This window comes from Coregonus lavaretus (genome assembly GCF_964263955.1).
Source record: "Coregonus lavaretus genome assembly, chromosome: 26".
Lineage (NCBI taxonomy): Eukaryota > Metazoa > Chordata > Actinopteri > Salmoniformes > Salmonidae > Coregonus > Coregonus lavaretus.
In genome coordinates, this window is record NC_140013.1 from 3,828,654 (window position 1) to 3,849,708 (window position 21,055).

The 21,055-nt window shown below is 41.8% G+C and overlaps 1 protein-coding gene across 4 annotated transcripts; it reads right to left on the reverse strand.

Annotated features, from left to right (window-relative positions):
- Positions 1 to 6,250: 6,250 nt before the first annotated feature.
- Positions 6,251 to 15,513, reverse strand: LOC311101707 (eukaryotic translation initiation factor 4H-like). Of its 4 annotated transcripts, none has more exons than XM_084142860.1 (8): positions 15,391 to 15,513; positions 12,747 to 12,928; positions 12,566 to 12,630; positions 11,685 to 11,781; positions 10,699 to 10,758; positions 9,968 to 10,123; positions 9,373 to 9,488; positions 6,251 to 8,301 (listed from the first exon to the last, which is right to left on the reverse strand). In XM_084142860.1, the coding sequence occupies exons 1-8, from the start codon at positions 15,453 to 15,455 to the stop codon at positions 8,275 to 8,277; spliced, it is 768 nt and encodes a 255-aa protein (XP_083998986.1). In that variant the 5' UTR covers positions 15,456 to 15,513; the 3' UTR covers positions 6,251 to 8,274. The 4 variants fall into 4 exon arrangements, with proteins under 4 accessions (XP_083998986.1, XP_083998985.1, XP_083998988.1 ...); XM_084142859.1 differs by having other exon boundaries at positions 12,747 to 12,934; positions 15,391 to 15,474; XM_084142862.1 differs by lacking the exon at positions 10,699 to 10,758 and having other exon boundaries at positions 15,391 to 15,474.
- Between the last annotated feature and the right edge of the window lie 5,542 nt (positions 15,514 to 21,055).

Sequence of the window (21,055 nt, forward strand, 5' to 3'; positions counted from 1 at the left end):
TTAACTTTTTTTTTCTGTCATGTGAGAGACGAGAAGGAGGAGACAGAGAGAGAGAGAGAGGAGGTGCTGACGAGTACATCAAGCGACAGGGTGTGCTGCAACGGATCAAGTCCAATTAAGGCCAGTACTGTTCTATCCACAAAACCTACTTTCCCTTTCAGGATATAATAGAACATTGTGTATGCATAGAATATTTCATGTTGTGACCATTTCACAGGAACTTGGCAACAGACTGATGAATTGATGTAATTGATAATTCCACATTAGGGTTTTTGTGAATGAGTTGTTTTGATTAGAGTTGTGTTGGAAATCCAGCACTGACATTATTCCGTAAAATTAAGGTAATTGGGTGATTATTAAGCAATTAGTTTGTGAGTGCTGTAGTGTTGCTGGATTACAGGTCTTTCTTTTTTGGATTGCTCTGAAGTTGACTACTTTCCTTTACTTTTCCTGATCGGATGTGGTAAGATTGCCACTAATCAATAATTTGGTAAAATAAAATAAATAAAATAAATGGATATATTGATTAATTAATTGATTGATTGATTGATTGATTGATTGATTGATTGGTTGATTGATTAATTATTATTATTATTTAATTTTTTTAACAAATAAGAAAAAAAGTAAAAAAAATAAAATACAAAAACAATAAAAATATATAAATAAATAACATAAAAAATTGAAAATTTTCAAAATAAAACAAAATAATACTAAAATATAAAAAATAAAAAAAAAGGAGGGAAACATATAAAAGAGTCGTTACAATGGGGGAAAAGGACATCAAAACTACAAAAGTAATTACTCCTGTTGATGTAGTACAAAATAGTAATCCTCTAGTTAATGGTATTGCAAGGTTATCTGGAAAATGGAATAAACGTTGGCCTGACATTGAACAACCATGGCCAGTGGAAGGGACTCTTAACCCAGACGTCATCAAGATAATGCAAGTGCTTGTATCCACGTATAAGGCAGATCAAAAGAAGGGGAAAAAAGGGGAACAACGTAAAGAAAATCCTTGGATTTCAAAGTTGGAAGAAATTACGGTGGGAACACAGTCTGCCATTGGAGACATTAAAAGACTTTTGGCTAATCTCCTTGGGATTCCAGGTATGGAAGACATTTTTCAGAGAGCTGGACTTCATCGATATGTGGGGACTGCGGTGAATGACCCTGAATTGTTAGCTGCAAGTAGAAATCGTCTGTGGAGAGCACTGAAAGATACGTTTCCAACAAATGTGCATCCTGACAACATTCTGATTGACCCACTAGGACAACAAGAAAATCCGAGAGCCTATGTGTCAAGAGTTCATCAAGTGTGGAGAAATATTACCGGAAATGATCCAGATGTGAGTCAAATTGAGCAGTCAATTTTGAGAGCTAAACTACAGATGGGTCTGCCCTCACCAGTAAGGAGCAAACTGGCAGAGGTGGTTGGACTTGGAAGCATGACAAAAGGTGTCTATACAGATCATATAGCCCATCAAGTGGATCTGTACAGGAAAAAGGAACACAACCTGAAAGAACAGGACCAAGAAACTCTCAGAAAACTCAATCAAATACAACTGGTGGAGAATAAGAAGGAGAAGAAACAAGCTTTGGTTATGCAGAATCAGTGTCAACAATCACTGCCACAGCAATCACTGCCACAGCTTCAACCGAACCAGTTCCAACCGCAATTGTACCAGCCACCAATAGCGGTACCAGTTGTTTCATATCCACAGCCAGTTTCTGGACAGAGACATAATTGGAGAGGAAGAGGACGAGAAGGCTTAGGAAGAGGAAGAGGAGGAAGATTTAAGCCATACTTCCAGCAATCTTTAGAAGTGTGTTATAATTGTGGACAGGTTGGTGAATTTGCCTGTGAGTGTAATGGTCCAGGAGGAAACACCAGAGGGAATTTCAGAGGAAGATACAGGGGCAAGTGAAGATCATCTGGAGGATAGGTGAACCCCTATAGGGGCCCGGAGCAAGGATTCTAGGGGTGCCCAGAAGATCCGAAAGGGGGGTGTCAGCTGGTAGCATCAGGACCGGAAAAAGATCCAACAATTGGGGTGAAAGTTGAACTTCGACCAGGAGCCAGACCTCCTTGGAAGAATCAGTATCGATTGAAAGATGAAGCAATCCAAGGGATTGAACCATAAATTGAAGGACTTTCAAAAGCAGGTGTTTTGAAGACAATAGAAAAAATCCTCAGAGTAAGAATGTTTATTGTCTTGGGAGAAACTATGAGGGGTTGATAGTAGCGCCTCTAGACCTAATAGGTCTGATGATTTAGGAAGCTATGGGTTAGCTAATGTTGCAAGGGGGGAGGTTAGGCGAAAGATCAAAAAGGAGTAGGGTTTTTGGGAACCATATTTGCTTGAACAGGTTGACTATGTCATAGGCAGGTGCACAATCTGTCTGAAAAAATAATGTTTGAAGGGGTGTGACTGTTATTCTTGGTTACATTCCTACACCAAGAAGTGCATAAGATGTCCAACTAAGCTAAAAGATGCTCAGTCGGTTGCTAAGTTCTTGTGTAAAGAAGTCATAAGCAGGTGGGGACTTCCCGATCACATATCCTCAAATTAGTGGGAAGGCGTTTTGTGGATAAATCAGTTAAATGGTTTTTGAAAAAAATGGAAATAAAAAAAAAAAAAGTCAGACTAAAATGTTATGAAAACTAGGGTTGAAATAACTCTAGGAAATTTTGAATATCTGATTGTGGGATAATTCTATTATTGTGATATTTAGTATTTTCTTATGAATCAAAGGGGGGAAATGGGATGTGATTCATTTTATATATCATTTTTAGTTGATATTGATGTTTTAATTTACATGTGTTGTTTTGCAAAAGATACTGGTTGGTGTTTTCTTTTCTTCCAGAAGTATATGGGGATGTGTAGAGTGGGATTCAAATACTCAAACATGGACAATATGAATGGACTGGAGGAAGTGGAACAAGGAAGGTGTGGAAATGTTCAGATTCCATCATCAACGTTTCATTGGAAGTCGACACTGCTGAGGAGATGAAGTGTAGTGGACTACATTCCAGTGTCTGCAATGATATATAGACATATTTGCATGTGTAATACATAATTTGTGTCATATTCTTTCTGTATTAATTTTTGAAGAATGATATTTGCTGTTATTGGGTACATGTGGGGATCTCAGATGTTTTTGTTTATTTCGTTGAAGCTTAGGGATATTGGGTCTAGGCAGGGACAGAGAGAATCCACAGGAGGGTCCGATGGGTCGACCAGCCTGAATGTGGACATTTTTGATTGTATTTTGTTTTCTGAGGTTTTCATCTGTATTCAATTGCATCATAGTTTAAAATGCATTGATAAAGATGTATAAATTGATCTGGAGTACTTAGGTGGTCGCCTGGGGCAGAGGGGCCGTGAGAGAATTTTCCTGTCTTGATTGATCGATGGATATTTGGAATGAAAGCTGCCAGACAGGTTTTTTGCTCTTACACTCCATAACAATTTATTTACACTCCATACAAAAATGTGTCTATATTAACATGTTTACTCTCCATAAATTTTGGTTTATTGCTGAAGTTACTCAAGAACAAAAATGGTTATTTGTCATAATCCTATTCTTTTTGTTTTCGAGACTTAATTAGTCTCGAAGGGGGGAAATATGTAGTGTCTGAAGGTCTATGATTTTGCTGACATTTGCAAATGTTGTAATAGATGAACTCTACTCTGCTTTGCTGAAACATCTGGAAAGCATTACTACATAGGCTTCTTGGAATAGAGGACATTTGGAGATATGTGGAAGCCGGGGATTGGTCTGTCAAAAACCACCCATCTTATGTTACATAGGATAAATACCATGTTTTGAACAAAGGACGGGGAGAAATAACATAACAGAGATTTGGGTCCGGTTATTCTCCAGATATCTGCAGATGTCTGTAAATTGACGCTGAACTTCTTTGATACAATAAACCTTTATAATCAAAGTACAGCGTCAGCGGAATTCTTATCATCACAGCATAATCGGCATCGTTGTCTCGGACACCACAAAGGGTCTCTTTTTTTTTTCAAGCTTAAAAGGATAAACATTCAACATTGGCCATGCTGTCAATCTCAGACTTCAGTGAGTTCAAGACAACTGGGAACTCTGAAAAAAACGAGCTTCAACTGGGAAAATACCTTTTGAATGGTCATCCAACTCGGAATTTCAAGTCGGGAACTTGGGCCTCTTTCTAGAGCCCCGACCTGAAGATCACTAACATCATGATTCCACATTGTTTTTTCAGAGTTCCCAGTTGTCTTGAAAGCACCATAAATCCAGAGAATGCCAGACTTTGATGACAACATTTTCCCACGAAGGACCGCTGCGCCACCTTCCTGTTCAAGTGAGCACAGCACAACAAGGTGAGTCCGAAAATGTATTGTATGCTGCTGCATAAATGATGTAATATGCCAGGGAGATATGTATACTGTAGCTAAGAAAGTAATACTAAGTGTATGTTGTGTAGTAAACTGTTAGTAGCCCATGTGCCTCACCCTAATAATTAGGTCCCTTTTCCCCTCATAATTTAGCCTACTGTTCTGACTTGGTGGTGCACATGTAGCCTATAGCCTGTTTTAGAGAAATGTCATTGAATATTGTAAGAGCTTTCATTGTCTGCTTATATGCCCCCTTTATTTATCCTACGGTTCTGACTTGGTGTACAAGGAGAATACTGTAAGAACGGCCCACGTTCTGAATTCTGTCGCTGTACATTTTCATAAGTGCTGAACAAATAGGTATCTTGACTACGTCCGTCCTAGCTCGCTCATTACTGTCTTAATCGATATTACGGATTGCCTCTTATCCGCTCGTCGTCCCCTTATGCCATAGTTTGTACATCTCAATTGTCAGTAGAAACCACATTTGTTTAAGCAAGTCAGCCATTTCAGCTATGTTTTTTTTAAAGGCAGTAAATGAGGCTGGATGAACTGTTTTGCTGCCAGACAAGGCTCTGCTGATAGCCAGGTGTAACAGTGTTAAGGTGTTGGGACAGCTTTATGTAGGCCCTAACAGTTTGTGGGCACTGTTTGTCACTGTTATAGTCCAATTAATGTATTGTTTAGTGTTGTGTTGTGGCTTTGCTGGCATGCATTTAAAAAAAAAAAGACTGCTTAATAGAGAATTTCTATTGAAAGTGCTATATCCAGGAGTATTTACTCTAGGTACGGGAAACCGTGCACCAAAACCTTTGGGTTAAAATAAGTGTTATGGGGTCAGATGGTCTTGCTTACCTCTGTTTCAACTGGCTGGGTCTGGGTCCACCTCTGTAACCATGCCTGCCTGATCAAAGTGACTGAGCCAAAGAAGCAGAACACACTTCCTCTTTCACACTACATCCTCGTTCCACTACACAGCGGTCTCTCTCAGGTACTTCATCAACTGTATGTGTACCTGCCTACTTTGACTACCGAAGGACCTGCAAGTTGATCACTGCACCAGTAGGCTATATAACTCTCCCTGCACTTTTATTCAAACACAATGTTGTGGGGTATACCTAGAGGTTGCGGTGCATCTCATTGGAAGTGTGGGATCTGCCCTTTATGACATTTTCAATTCCAATCTGCCCACCATAGCCGATGACTACCGGGTTGCATTCAGCAGGGCACAACATTGTGCGACGTTCAGATGGAAATACAGCATGTAGACCAAACATCCCTCTCGGATATGTAAAATAAGGAATTGTGTCAGATCTATTCATGACATTTGTATCTGCAACTTTCCACAACATTTGCCTATTTGTGGCCCTAGTATTGCGCATACAAATGTGTACTCTGAGCGCTTCACATGGGGTAGGCCTATATTCACCATAGGCTTATTCAAAGGGTTGAAACTAGCAGAACACGATGAATGACTTCATACGGAATATAAATCTGTCAAACATTTCCATCTAGCCTGGTTCCTGATTTGTTTGTGCTCTTGCCAATGCCAACTCCATTGCTGTGTCATTGGCATGACTATGAGTTAACATGACAGCACATACTGGCACTCAGGCTAATTTCCATCTGCAAAACTGAAATATTTGAAGCAATATTAAGCATGAGGGATGCATCTTTCAGAATATTGTACACAGGAATATATATATATCTTTCAGCCAGCCATTCAGTCACAGAGGTTTGACAGAATATAGAAATTCTTAACATTACAATCTCAGGATGATCCTCACTCAGACATTACCAAGAAAACAATGACATTATGCATGACAAGCCATGTGGGTTATTGGACAAAGAGTCAGCAGGCGATTAAATATGTTGTACTTGACACACCAAAACGTGTTTAGAGTGAAGATTTATTGACAAAATAAGGTCAACACAGTGGCCTAATACTTTCAACTTTCTCAAGATTGTTCCCCGAAGGACTAAATGCGAAATGAATGTTCTTCATACTAGAATGTTTGATACTGGTACTTCCTTCAGATAAAAAAAATACCAAACCTTTTCATGTAAGCAGTGACAGAAAATTCAATTGTTTTATTTAAAAGATTGTTCAAAATACCAAAACCTGTTATATTTTCAGCTGTATCTACCCTCTGCAAAACAAAGCCAATTTAAAATGAATATTGGGTGCTTCAATCAAAACAAAACAAAGCAACAAAAAAAAGTATTGCTCAGGGGCGTATTCATTACACTGATTCTGTTGCAAAACGTTTCTTAAACCGAAGCAAACGAAACAAGGCGGGACCTACCTGAAATTTCTCCAATAGAAACAACTTTTTAAACAGTTTTCATAATGAATACACCCCTGTTCTCAAAGTTCAACTAACCATAAATTCAGAACAAGGATTCTGTCTGGCATTCACACAAACACTGAAAAGGATCCGGTCCCTGCACCTCAAGCTACTGTACGGTGCATAACAGGCCTCAAAATGGTATTCCACATACCCTCTGCATTATGTTGTAATCCTGTGGGGAAAGCATTGAGGATGAGGAACTAGGTTCTCTGCATGCGATACATTAGTTGTTTCTAATGTGTGCAGAAAGACACTTGCGAACATAGAAAGAAAATGTGTAGGGAATAATCAACAATAACTTAAATGGACTGAAACTGGATATGTATGCATGTTCCTTACAGAGTTAACTTTTTCAAAACAATGCCTGCCCTGTTCCATTAAATTAAAATGTTTTTCTTCTATGTTCACATTGCTTTGTGTTCTCAGAGAACTACTTCATTGCCTTGACTTATTCACCCATCCCATTTAAACACATTCTTGATAAGAATTAATGTAAGATGATACATTTTATTGCCATAAACAGTGTAGGAAAAATGAAATAAAATAAAAAAAACAGATCTTTCTATAGTACAGTAGGAACAAGGTATCACTTACTAAATTTCATAACCAGTCAAATGTAAATAAAAATGGTCGCAACACACAAATTCTCAAAAGCATCCTCCTACACGATCTACTGGTAGGCAGACTAGATTTAGCCAGTCTCCATGGGACAAATGAGAGCAGTTGATTTTTGTTCAGTTAAGTTTCCTATGTTAAAGTTGTACATTTTGCAGTGTTTAAGTGATCCATTTTTTTGTTGATAAAATGCATACAACTATCAAGCTGTGGAAGTAAAAAGTTGCCAGACATCAAGACCGTTGCAATAACCCATGTTTTTGATTTAATCTAGTGCGCACTTCAGCCGCTCCTCTAAAACACTTTCGCTCCATTATGCAGGAAGCCATTTTGCCTGGATTTAACAGACTAAGATCAAAAATCTTTCAATCGGGTTCCAGAATTACACATTGAGAGACAACAATAAGGATTCAGTTCTCTTGGCAATGTTATCATTTAATATTTAAGACAGTGGAAATTTGAAGCTGAAATGATAATCATTTCACAAATTGAGCAGAAATTTCGGACAAAAATATATAAAAGACACCAAAGGAACAGCCTTTTGACTGCTGTATGTCTAAAACTGCAAATCATTTGGTGAACACAAAGGATGCTTTGGGAAAGATAAGAGAAAGTGACACATCAAAGTCCTTACCCAAAAGGCAACAGAACCAAACTGAAGCCACTGTCCCGAGTTCCTTTTGATGTGTGTGGGATACGGGTCAGGTTGACATAGGCCTGGCCCCTGCCCCTCACAGCAGCCTTGGGTCCAACTGCTCTTTTACCAATTAGATGAAGGCCTGCTTTGTGTTAGCGAGCAGAAAGAGGAACCCAGCGCCTGACTCCCCAGCGAGCTTTCTTTGGGAGAAGTCTTTGAAAGATTTTTGGTAAACAAAGCCAGTAGATCCAAAGTAGACTTCCAGAATAATGCAGCCATGTGGATATATCTATTCCTTTTCTGCCTCTTTTTCAAGCTTTGAGAATGGGAAACAAACAGAAAAACATTATGGTTAGACAGGTTCAATTCTGGGGGAAATGTTAAATGATTTAATAATAAGAGAAATTATAAAATAGTTTAACAACTACACTACAATTGGATAGTTAAGCAGATACAATGACCTTAACAGCTCCACTAATGAAAATTGTTCGTTATTTTTTGCACTGTTCCCAAACTGAACACTGACCATATGGCTGAACAATGCATTTTAACGTAACGCCAATTTACATTTGGAAGTCATAGGGGCTAAACAGAAACAACAGCAGCACATTTCTGACCAGGCTTTCTTGTTGGTGAGTGTGTAGGAGGGGTGCAGAATCTCTTAAGACAATGAAGGTGTCGTGTCGACCAACTGTGATAACAAAACCTTCGACTCCCTACAGAAGCTCAGCCACAACAGCCATGAACCAAACCATCAGCGCAAACCATTCTATTCTAACAATTCATGTTATATTACATTTTGTAAAGGGGTCAGAATTCTTGTGGGGATCAATGCCTACCCACATGCAAGCATAGCGACTACTTCAGAGTTGGGGTCCAGAGATACTTCAATTCCAACACACATCAGAGGGTCGAATATCGTAGTGAATTATACTACTAAATAAACTGAAAAGGTTACTTTTCATCTCAATTGTATTCATCCTTTACTGCAATCAACATGTGACTGGACCTTCCCCCAATAAAACTACAGACAAAGCAGGCACTAATCACAGGGAAGCAGAGGTGTACGTAAAAACCATGTTAACAGTTTAACATGCATTCACAAGCTGCTCTTTGGGTGTTTGTGTGTTGTATTATTTTTCCAAGAGTATGTGTATTCTCCTCTTGTTTTTAATTCAGTCTCAAATAAATATTTCACTCAAACTTAACTCAGAAAGAGGGTTTTGTTCAGTTCGTCATCTCCGATAGAGGAACGCTAACAGAAGCCGTTAACGTATCCCATTAACGTATCCCATTGGCATCGTTTCGTTTTTCTACACCGTCCCTGCCCTCCCCTCCCGGGCTTTGAGGCCTGGTCAATCTCTTAAGGTTTGTCTTTGGGAATTACCTCCTCCCTCGGCTTGGCTCCACCAAATATGGCAGAGTTGGGGTTGGCAACTTGGTTTAGTGGGGCAGCCACCGTGCGTGGCTTCAGCTGAAGCCGTGGTCTCTGCGCCCTCTCCTCTGTGGAAAGCAACAACAAAAAAATAGAATAACATGATTAACTGGCCAAGTCTAATGTTATCACATCAAATAGGTGGCCACTGGGTTCAGGGTTTTTCAGTAGATTAAATGAGGGGTCAATATTGACACCTTCACATCATCTTCACAAAAGCTGTACTGTAACAATGCACAAACCAATCAAAAATCCATCTAAACTGATCCGTTCTTCCATGACTAAACATTGCCTAGGGTTCTTTTTCCTCAAACCTTGATGCCAAAAGTACTGCTTATTTTCATTATTCTCCTCTAATCAGGGACTAATTCAGGCGTGGGACACCAGTTGAGTGGAGTCTCTGACCAATCAGCGACATCTATCAATCAATTAACTAACTACAGCGGAGAAAAATAAAAAAATTACTGTATTCCTTCAGACCTCCACACTGTAATGGGAGTACCTCTGGTCTAGAGTGTTTTATATGAGATAAGAGAGATTGTGACACCGTCAGAGGGTTCTCTGAAGTCTTCCGCTCCAGCGCGCGGTGGTGGTCCGCCATCCCTGTAGCGTCCCCCCATGCCTACTCCTCCACCGCCTCCCCTTCGGTCACCACCGCGGCCGCCTCCTCGGCCTCGTCCGAAGTCGTCGTCTCCTCTGTAGCCTACGCGAGGAGATGCAGCGGGAAGAGACAGGTTAGACAGTCTTGGGCTCATTCAGGAGTACAATGTCACAGAACGTTCAGATAAAGTATAGTGTAGTACAAACACGATTCTCTCGTGGAATAAAGATAATGAATCTTGTGAGCTCTAAAACACCACATTCCTTTCAGTAACATTCTAAACATTGCAGATCTGACTAAATTAAATCTCTGTCCTTGCCCAGCACCTGGAGCAGCCCTGTAAGGTGACACATGAGAATGAGGTGAACCTCCTGTATGAGTGATGACAGAGGGATAACAAACAAAATGCACCATGGGACAAAAAAACTGTGTAAATCACAAAAGAAAAACCTATGTGAATTCCTATGGGGGGAGGAAATCACATACTGCTTATATCAAACTATTCTGCAGATTCACAAATCAAAAAATGGGAGCAATTGGTTTGCTTCCTTAGCTTGGTGCTCGCTCTACCCGCTGTACTGTACTGCACTGCTTGGATCTTAAACTGCAGCAGTCAAACTTGGTCTGCTCTAATGACCGGTTGGGGACCAGCTAAACCAGCGGAACGCTCATCCCACCTCCTTCGTAGTCATCTCTGGAACCTCCTCTGGGACCACCTCCACGAGAGCCCCCTCGGCCTGCAGGGGACAGGGCTCAGTTTTAACAACAGGGGTGAGTGGTGCTTAGGGCTGAGGCAGGGGTGAGGAACCCACCTGCTGGTTAGCCAAGGGCCTAGTGCTGGTTAGCCAAGGACCTAGGTTAGTAGTACTACTTCTAGAGACAGCTAGTTGAAGTCTTTGGTTAGGAAAGTAGAGAAGGTAGAAAATATTTAGTTTAGCTGCTCAAATTTGTAGGGTTGTAGAGCTAAACTGGTCAAGCACGATTTACCTCGGAAAAGGAAGCAGGAGAGAAAGGCGTAAGATCGATGTGTGAGTGAGTAAGTGTGAATGGATACATTATGAAGTGCCAGGTATTCTCATATCCCAGCATGTAGTGAAATACAACAAGAATAAGGCCAAAGAGGCAACAGTGGTAGTAGTCATTCAGCAATGCACTCCTCTTATAAGGACTGATGATTTGATTATAGCGGATTACATAATCCATTTATCTATAAAAGTGATGTACAAGCATCTTGTCACGTTTTGTATGACCACAATAAATGATTGATTCTTCCGTTATTGTTATAAGTGGAATACACTGTATGCTTAGATGGCAGCAAACTCAAACAGAACATCAAAGCTTCTGATAATTGACAGATTTTAAGACAGCCTTGGATTTGAGTATGATGGTGAAAGATGATAGTCTTAGGTCAATGTTAAAGATGCATAATTATTCAAATCTAGGCCATGAGGTATTGTTACTTCATATTAATATTTACAGTTAAGACAATCCACAAATCAATTTATCTTGACTCATTAGAGAATGTAAAAGATCAACACTGAATCAGCTGACGTAAGTCATTGATATTTCTTTGTAGTTGTAATAATATACTACATATTAATAATCAAGAAATATACTAAGCAGTAGTCATAAGAGGAACAAACAAGTTAGCACAAGAAGGTACCTCCTCTGTCGTTCCCCCGGTACCCGAATCCTCCGGCGCCTCTCTCTTGCTTTCGGCCCTCTGCTATGTCAACCCTGAGTGACCGGTCTCCAAGGAGCTGGGGAGCGGGAAGGTACAAGTCAGCACTAGGAGGAAATGAAACAATGTGGTACGCTTCTCTGATAAGGCTTCCGACAGTGTTTATGTCCTACAAATATATCACTGTTGGACGTGTCGCTCCATTTAATTGTCCCTTTTATAAAATGATATTCGGTTGTCACTGTACTAACTTTTAAAGCACTATGGACTGCAATCTATTTTATGAAAGGTGCAAAACAAACTAAGTTTATCAGTGTTGGGGACAGTTTTATGCAAAAACAGCATAGATGTATTCCATTGTCACGATACCCATATCACAATACTCTGATTTTCCATACGAAGCAGACAACTGTATGGTCCTTTTAAGGTATACTCAGCGACGCATGAATAAACAGAAGAATCGGGATGATTTCCAAAACAACAAAGAGGGCAATAGCAGAGGCTAATCTCCTCCGCAGTTGTCACGTTGTATGAGTGAAGTGAACTCCTATGCAGATGCTCTGTGTGAATGCTCAGCAGCCTCTTGCATCAGTGCCACTCTGCAATATCTTTGGTTCACATTGCTGCTCATGGCCACATCATAACGCTGAGGTCTCAGTTTAAGAACCTGTTTTATGTTAAATAGTGTGTGCTATAGCTATAAAAAAAATTAAAAAACATACAGCTGTTTGTTTCCATAATTTTGACTGGAAATTCATTCCTGTGATCCTGAGTATTGTGACAACACTAAACCACAGTTTCCCTTTTACATTTATGAACCAGATACAAATGAGGACCTGAGAAAACTAATTGCAGGTACTCACTGCACCATCATACGTCAAAGCTTCTTTAAGGGATTCCAAGTCATCAAACTCTACATAACAAAAACCTGAAAGGAGAAAATTAATTTGGTTAAGAAAAATAACAAACAAAACTGTGTTGCCGTGGCTTGTGATGTTTGAGGTTATGCTTTACTAAGACGACGACAAACGGGTGCTTGCTCACCTTTAAACTTGTCTGTTTCTTTGTCTCTGACTAGTCGAACACTCCTGACACTGAGGTCTTTGAAAATGGTGTCTATGTCTCCTTGTACTGTGTTGAAGGGCAGGTTGCCCACGTAGGCTGTGTATGGGGGCTCTGTGGGTAGATCCTTCTGCTTGCGGGGTCCACCAGGTCCACTGCCACCTCTGGGTCTACCAGAAACGAACACCTCCGTGAGAGAACAGACTACAACAGATAGCCACTCCCCACGTACAGGACCCTGTGTTTTTCCTGGTCAAGAATGACTAAGGACTAATAGTATCAATGGCTGAGAGTCTGAGCAGGAGATGATGGTTGATAATTGGGACATTAACTGAGTCACAGGCAAAACCGTGGCACAGAGGTAGTGCAGTCATACTTTTCATCTGATTTTCTCTGAGCCTTCGATAAATGATGTACACTTGGACAGATCCATTACCAATCATAATACCAATGATCAACAGCTCAGATCCCATAGGAAAATACATAACGTTGCACATACAATACAGGAAATAGGACTAGGCTGTCTGGAAACTGGATAAAGAATTGACACAGAAACATAATAATCTGTTCCATTTCAATGCCAACAGTGTGAGCAGCACACAGAAAAAGACAGCAGCCCTGTTGGGCTAAATACTGGTAAAAAATAATACAGAGCTGCCATGTGTTTAATTTTTTTTTACCCTGAAGAAGGCACAGTGATGCCGAAACATTGCTGTTTTACCTAATAAATTACTGGGAGTTTGTTTGAGATATATATATACACACACAACTATTTTTATAGTTTACAGTTTGTTCTCCATTTGTCAGCACCTCTACACAAAATAATTAACTTTTCTCAATGAACAGCAGAAGTTCCTGTGCACATATAACAGCCATTTCGAAGAAGGGTCTACTTGCAATGACTGTGGTATGTAATTGTTTTCCCCTCCTGAACTTAGATGAGTGCACTGGATTTAAGAGAGTCTGCTATAATTATTTAAATGTTAAAAATGTATGCTCCTCATGAGGAGTGGTGGGGCTTTGCCAAAACTTCAAGGAACCTGTTCCCTTGCTGGCAATAGCACTCCAATCTGACGGGGCTGAGAAATGCAGATGGGGTACTGCATGCCTGCTGCATTCCTCGGGTGTCAAAGCAAACTAGGCGACCAGGCAGAACCAAGAGGTTCAGCCACCTAGCTATAGGCCCCAACAAGGGAAAGGGGATATCTAGTCAGTTGCACAATTGAATGCATTCAACTGAAAAGGGTCTTCCAAGGGAGGTTGGGCATTTGGATCTATCCCACAATTAGCAAGGAGAGCAAGCGATATTTTGTAAAATAACCATGTTGGCTGTTGTGATCTTACATAGCATTTGATAAGAGGTATGGTGATAATCTGTAGTTATTTGGCCATGGTGTGAAATTAATTTATGCCAGGTAGCCCAATAGATACAGCACTAGTTTAGGTATTTCAGGATCAGGGGCTCCAACTCCTTTCCTGTGTGAATCAAGCAAAGCAGAATATGATTACAACAACTAACGTTAATGTTATGACAGTCACTGACAAGGGGTGGCATACAGAAAAAGCCCAGATCTTCGATATTATCAGTTACGTTTATCCTATCCAATGGATCACATTTTAACTGGATATAGTTTATGCCGGTAGCTACCTAGTCTAATTTCTAGTGTTTTCGTTGATGAGGTTATTTTGAAGTTCTGGCTAGCTAGCTACCTAGCTATGACTGAGTTTCAGAATACATTTCAGTATCGCCGCAACATCGTTAGCACGTAACGTTTACAATTTGTTCCTGGTATTGAATGACTGGCGTCAATGCACGAGTTAGCCCACGTTATGTTAGTTAAATGCATTGCAAATCATTAAAACCTAGCTAACTAGCTGACGAGTGCGCGCATCAAACTAGATAGGAATGGATGCATGGTGCACTGGGCCCAAACTAGACTAACTAGCAGAGTTAGCATACTAGCTAGTTCTCCGCATAAATCTTCATGCAATTAGCACAAATTAGTCTAGCTAGCAGTCTAGCTAGCTAACTAGCTAGCTAACGTTACCACTAACAAGGCATCAAAAGGCTTGTGCATTGAATAATGATTAATAGCTAACTAGCTAACTAAACATGCTATGTATTGACAATGATTTCGGAGAATGGTGCATGTTGACATCTCGAGCTGTTATCACCCGATTTGGCCATTCGACGCAGTCCCTGACTTGCTAGCACAACATGCAGCCCATGTGGGCTGTTTAACGAGTTGCTGGCGCCAAGTGCCATGCTGGCAGTCTGTAAGAATTATAAAATGTCTTGCAATCATAACCATGTCATAATATGTATTGTCAAACCGACATTAATATGTCGCTAACAACCTGTAATGGAAAATATCACACGCACATCTGTAAGTAGCTAGCTATGGTCAATCCACGAGTTTTCCCCGCCCTCAATACCGGTTTCTCATTCATCAAAGCGGCCGTGAGAGGCTAGCCACTGGCACTGTCTGGCCCGTGTCCTGAACCCAGGCCTATCTTTCAGAAGAATTTCAAACAAGCCCCTGCATAAACCTGAGGCATCAGTGCGTTTTCTCACATTACCATACAGTAATACTGACACATTCTATTCGTCCAGGTATTTTCTTACCCTCTGCCTCCACCAAAACTACCGTAAGCCCGATCCCGGTCATCGTAGTTATCGTAATCCGCCATTGCCGAGATTGCTGTTGGAGAAAGCAGTTGGGTGTCGAAGGACCTTCAATATAGGGGTAGCTCAATTTTAGTTGTCCTTTCAGTGCCTGAACCATAACAAACACTTTCTGCACAGTCAGATAGATACTACAGGTTAGCTAATCCCCTAACTAAATTAAATATCAGTAAAATAACAACATCCAACCCCAGTATCATTAGTGTTTTGTTTTGCATCTGGATATTGGTATTTATCCTGGCTGGGCATACTACTACTGTAAGAAAAAGGTGCATATGATGTTAGGCAATTCATACAGAAGTATAGTCCTTTAGCCAACACTATCTCCATGCTATTATCTACAGGAATTTCAATGTGGCCTACCCCCAACCCAGCTGGAGTTACACCATGCCAACCTGGTCTCCGAGCATTTCGTAATATTCTTTACATAAATCCGAGAAATTCCATTTAGTATGATTACTTACGTTTCATATGGTATGTATTCATTTGTGGATGTTCATGGCCCATTTCGTATGATATGTTAATTTTACAATTCGTATTATGTGTTACGAATTTGCGAAATGTAGAATATGTTACGAATTTGCCAAACGTATGATACTGTAAGTATCAAAAGTAAAAGTATACCCCGAGAGCATCTGGTCAGAGGGGTGGTGGTACAGGAATCCTCATCTCTCCCAAGTGGACATTCTCAATTTTTCCCCTAACCCATCTGTCTATCTCCTCATTTGAATTCCATGCTGTCACAGTCACTAACCCATTTAAGCTTAATATCCTTGTCATCTATCGCCCTCCAGGTTCCCTTGGAGAGTTCATCAACGAGCTTGACGCCTTGATAAGTTCCTTTCCTGAGGATGGCTCACCCCTCACAGTTTTGGGGGATTTCAACCTCCCTATGTCCACGTTTGACTCATTTCTCTCTGCCTCCTTCTTTCCACTCCTCTCCTCTTTTGACCTCACCCTCTCACCGTCCCCCCCTACTCACAAGGCAGGCAATACGCTTGACCTCATCTTCACTAGATGCTGCTCCTCTACTAATCTCACTGCAACTCCCCTCCAAGTCTCCGACCACTACTTTGTTTCCTTTTCTCTCTCGCTCTCCTCCCACACTACTCACTCTGCCCCTACACAGATGGTAATGCGCCGCCGCAACCTTCGCTCTCTCTCTCCCACTACTCTCTCCTCTTCCATCCTATCATCTCTTCCCTCTGCTCAATCCTTCTCCCTCCAATCTCCTGATTCTGCCTCCTCAACCCTCCTCTCCTCCCTTTCTGCATCCTTTGACTCTCTGTGTCCCCTATCCTCCCGGCCGGCTCGGTCCTCCCCCCCAGCTCCGTGGCTTGATGACTCACTGCGAGCTCACAGAACAGAGCTCCGGGCAGCGGAGCGGAAATGGAAGAAAACTAAACTCCCTACCGACCTGGCATCTTTTCACTCCCTCCTCTCTACATTTTCTTCATCTGTTTCTGCTGCTAAGGCCACCTTCTACCACTCTAAATTCCAAGCATCTGCCTCTAACCCTAGGAAGCTCTTTGCCACATTTTCCTCCCTCCTGAATCCTCCTCCCCCCCCCCCCACCTCCTCTCTCTCTGTGGATGACTTCGTCAACCACTTTGAAAAGAAGGTTGACGACATCCGATCCTCGTTTGTTAAGTCTAATAACACTGCTGGTCCTGCTCACACTGCCCTACCCTATGCTTTGACTTCTTTCTCCCCTCTCTCTCCAGATAAAATCCTGCGACTTGTGACTGCAGGCCGCCCAACAACCTGCCCGCTTGACCCCATCCCCTCCTCCCTTCTCCAGACCATCTCCGGTGACCTTCTCCCCTACCTCACCTCGCTGATCAACTCATCCTTGACCGCTGGCCATGTCCCATCCGTCTTCAAGAGAGCGAGAGTTGCTCCCCTCCTCAAAAAACCAACACTCGACCCCACTGATGTCAACAACTACAGACCAGTATCCCTTCTTTCTTTTCTTTCCAAAACTATTGAGCGTGCCGTCTTTAGCCAACTCTCTTGCTATCTCTCTCAGAATGACCTTCTTGATCCAAACCAATCAGGTTTCAGGACTGGTCATTCAACTGAGACTGCTCTTCTCTGTGTCACGGAGACTCTCCGCACTGCTAAAGCTAACTCTCTCTCCTCTGCTCTTGTCCTTCTAGACCTGTCTGCTGCCTTTGATACTGTGAACCATCAGATCCTCCTCTCCACCCTCTCCGAGATGGGCATCTCCGGCGCGGCTCACTCCTGGATTGCGTCCTACCTGACCGGTCGCTCCTACCAAGTGGCGTGGCGGGAAGCTGTCTCCGCACCACGTGCTCTCACCACTGGTGTCCCCCAGGGATCGGTTCTGGGCCCTCTCCTTTTCTCCCTATACACCAAGTCACTTGGCTCTGTCATATCCTCACATGGTCTCTCCTATCATTGCTACGCTGACGATACACAACTAATCTTCTCCTTTCCCCCTTCTGATAACCAGGTGGCGAATCGCATCTCTGCATGTCTGGCAGACATATCAGTATGGATGACGGATCACCACCTCAAGCTGAACCCTGGCAAGACGGAGCTGCTCTTCCTCCCGGGGAAGGACTGCCCGTTCCATGATCTCGCCATCACGGTTGACAACTCCGCTGTGTCCTCCTCCCAGAGTGCGAAGAGCCTAGGCGTGACCCTGGACAACACCCTGTCGTTCTCCGCCAACATCAAGGCGGTGACCCGCTCCTGCAGGTTCATGCTCTACAACATTCGGAGAGTGCGACCCTGCCTTACACAGGAAGCGGCGCAGGTCCTGGTCCAGGCACTTGTCATCTCCCGTCTGGACTACTGCAACTCGCTGTTGGCTGGGCTCCCTGCCTGTGCCATTAAACCCCTACAACTCATCCAGAATGCCGCAGCCCGTCTGGTGTTCAACCTTCCCAAGTTCTCTCACGTCACCCCCCTCCTCCGCACACTCCACTGGCTTCCAGTTGAAGCTCGCATCCGCTACAAGACCATGGTGCTTGCCTATGGAGCAGTGAGGGGAACGGCACCTCTGTACCTTCAGGCTCTGATCAGTCCCTACACCCAAACGAGGACATTGCGTTCATCCACCTCTGGCCTGCTGGCTCCCCTTCCTCTGCGGAAGCACAGCTCCCGCTCAGCCCAGTCAAAACTGTTCGCTGCTCTGGCACCCCAATGGTGGAACAAGCTCCCTCACGACGCCAGGACAGCGGAGTCACTCACCACCTTCCGGAGACATTTGAAACCCCACCTCTTTAAGGAATACCTGGGATAGGATAAAGTATTCCTTCTAACCCCCCCCCCCCCCCCCCCCCCCCCCCAAATTGTAAAGTGGTTATCCCACTGGCTATAGGGTGAACGCACCAATTTGTGAGTCGCTCTGGCTAAGAGCGTCTGCTAAATGACGTTAATGTGCCCTTGAGCAAGGCACTTAACCCTAATTGCTCCTGTAAGTCGCTCTGGTTAAGAGCGTCTGCTAAATGACTAAAATGTAAATGTAAAAATGTAAATGTAAAAGTATAAATAATTTCAAATTGCTTATATTAAGCAAACCAGAAGGCACAATATACACTACCGTTCAAAAGTTTGGGGTCACTTACAAACGTCCTTGTTTTCCAAAAGAAAAGCAATTTTTTTGTTCATTAAAATAACATCAAATTGATTAGAAATACAGTGTAGACATTGCTAATGTTGTAAATGGCTATTGTAGCTGGAATTGCTAATTTTTTTATGGAATATCTACATAGGTGTACAGAGGCCCATTATCAGCAACCATCAGTCCTGTGTTCAAATGGCACGTCAGTCTATTCTTGTTCTGAGAAATGAAGGCTATTCCATGCGAGAAATTGCCAAGACACTGAAGATCTCGTACAACACTGTGTACTACTCCCTTCACAGAACAGCGCAAACTGGCTCTAACCATAATAGAAAGAGGAGTGGGAGGCCCCGTTGCACAACTGAGCAAGAGGACAAATACAAGTTTGAGAAGAAAGTTCTTTGTTTCTGGTCATTTTGAGCCTGTAATCGAACCCACAATTTCTGATGCTCCAGATACTCAACTAGTCTCAAGAAGGCCAGTTTTATTGCTTCTTTAATCAGCACAACAGTTTTCAGCTGTGCTAACATAATTGCAAAAGGGTTTTCTAATGATCAATTAGCCTTTTAAAATGATAAACTTGGCCATTGGAACATAGGACTGATGGTTGCTGATAATGGGCCTCTGTACGCCTATGTAGATATTCCATTAAAAATCAGCCATTTCCAACTACAATAGCCATTTACAACATGAACACTGTATTTCTGATCAATTTGATGTTATTTTAATGGACAAAAAAATTGCTTTTCTTTCGAAAACAAGGAAATGTATAAGTGACCCCAAACTTTTGAACGGTAGTGTACATACAGTGGGGAGAACAAGTATTTGATACACTGCCGATTTTGCAGGTTTTCCTACTTACAAAGCATGTAGAGGTCTGTAATTTTTATCATAGGTACACTTCAACTGTGAGAGACGGAATCAAAAAATCCAGAAAATCACATTGTATGATTTTTAAGTCATTAATTTGTATTTAATTGCATGACACAAGTATTTGATCACCTACCAACCAGTAAGAATTCCGGCTCTCACAGACCTGTTAGTTTTTCTTTAAGAAGCCCTTCTGTTCTCCACACATTACCTGTATTAACTGCACCTGTTTGAACTCGTTACCTGTATAAAAGACACCTGTCCACACACTCAATCAAACAGACTCCAACCTCTCCACAATGGCCAAGACCAGAGAGCTGTGTAAGGACATCAGGGATAAAATTGTAGACCTGCACAAGGCTGGGATGGGCTACAGGACAATAGGCAAGCAGCTTGGTGAGAAGGCAACAACTGTTGGCACAATTATTAGAAAATGGAAGAAGTTCAAGATGACGGTCAATCACCCTCGGTCTGGGGCTCCATGCAAGATCTCACCTTGTGGGGCATCAATGATCATGAGGAAGGTGAGGGATCAGCCCAGAAATGTATGGAGTAAAAAGTACATTATTTTCTTTAGGAATGTAGTGAAGTAAAAGTAAAAGTTGTGAAGAATATAAATAGTAAAGTACAGATACCCTCCAAAAACGACTTAAGTAGTACTTTAACGTTTTTTGTGACAAAACAATAAGTAGAGTTGAAAATGCGATGGAAACCCTTTTTCAATTGTATTTTTTATTCGGTACAATGGAATTTAACCACAAAAGTTATTTTTATGTGCACTACGTCATCACACACAGCCTTTTATCCGCAAAAAAAGTCATTTTGATGGAAACATGTCTGGTGGGAAAATGTGCATATTGTTTTTATGTGGATTTTAGAATATTTACGTGAACATCTAGCTCCTGACTATGGATTTAGGAGGGGTGGTTCTGCTCTTTCCTTTCCCTGGGATGTGGCAGAATAGGTAACTGGGTGTGGCCAAGCACTACTGTAGAGGCCATGCATCAGGTCATTGACATGTTTCAGGAACTGTAAAGACAGAGACGAATCATGATTAACCATTACCTAAGGTCTTCACTAAGTTAGATTTATCCTAGCAAGTACATTGACTATGTTGTCCCTCAGCAATCTTGCAGGCAGACA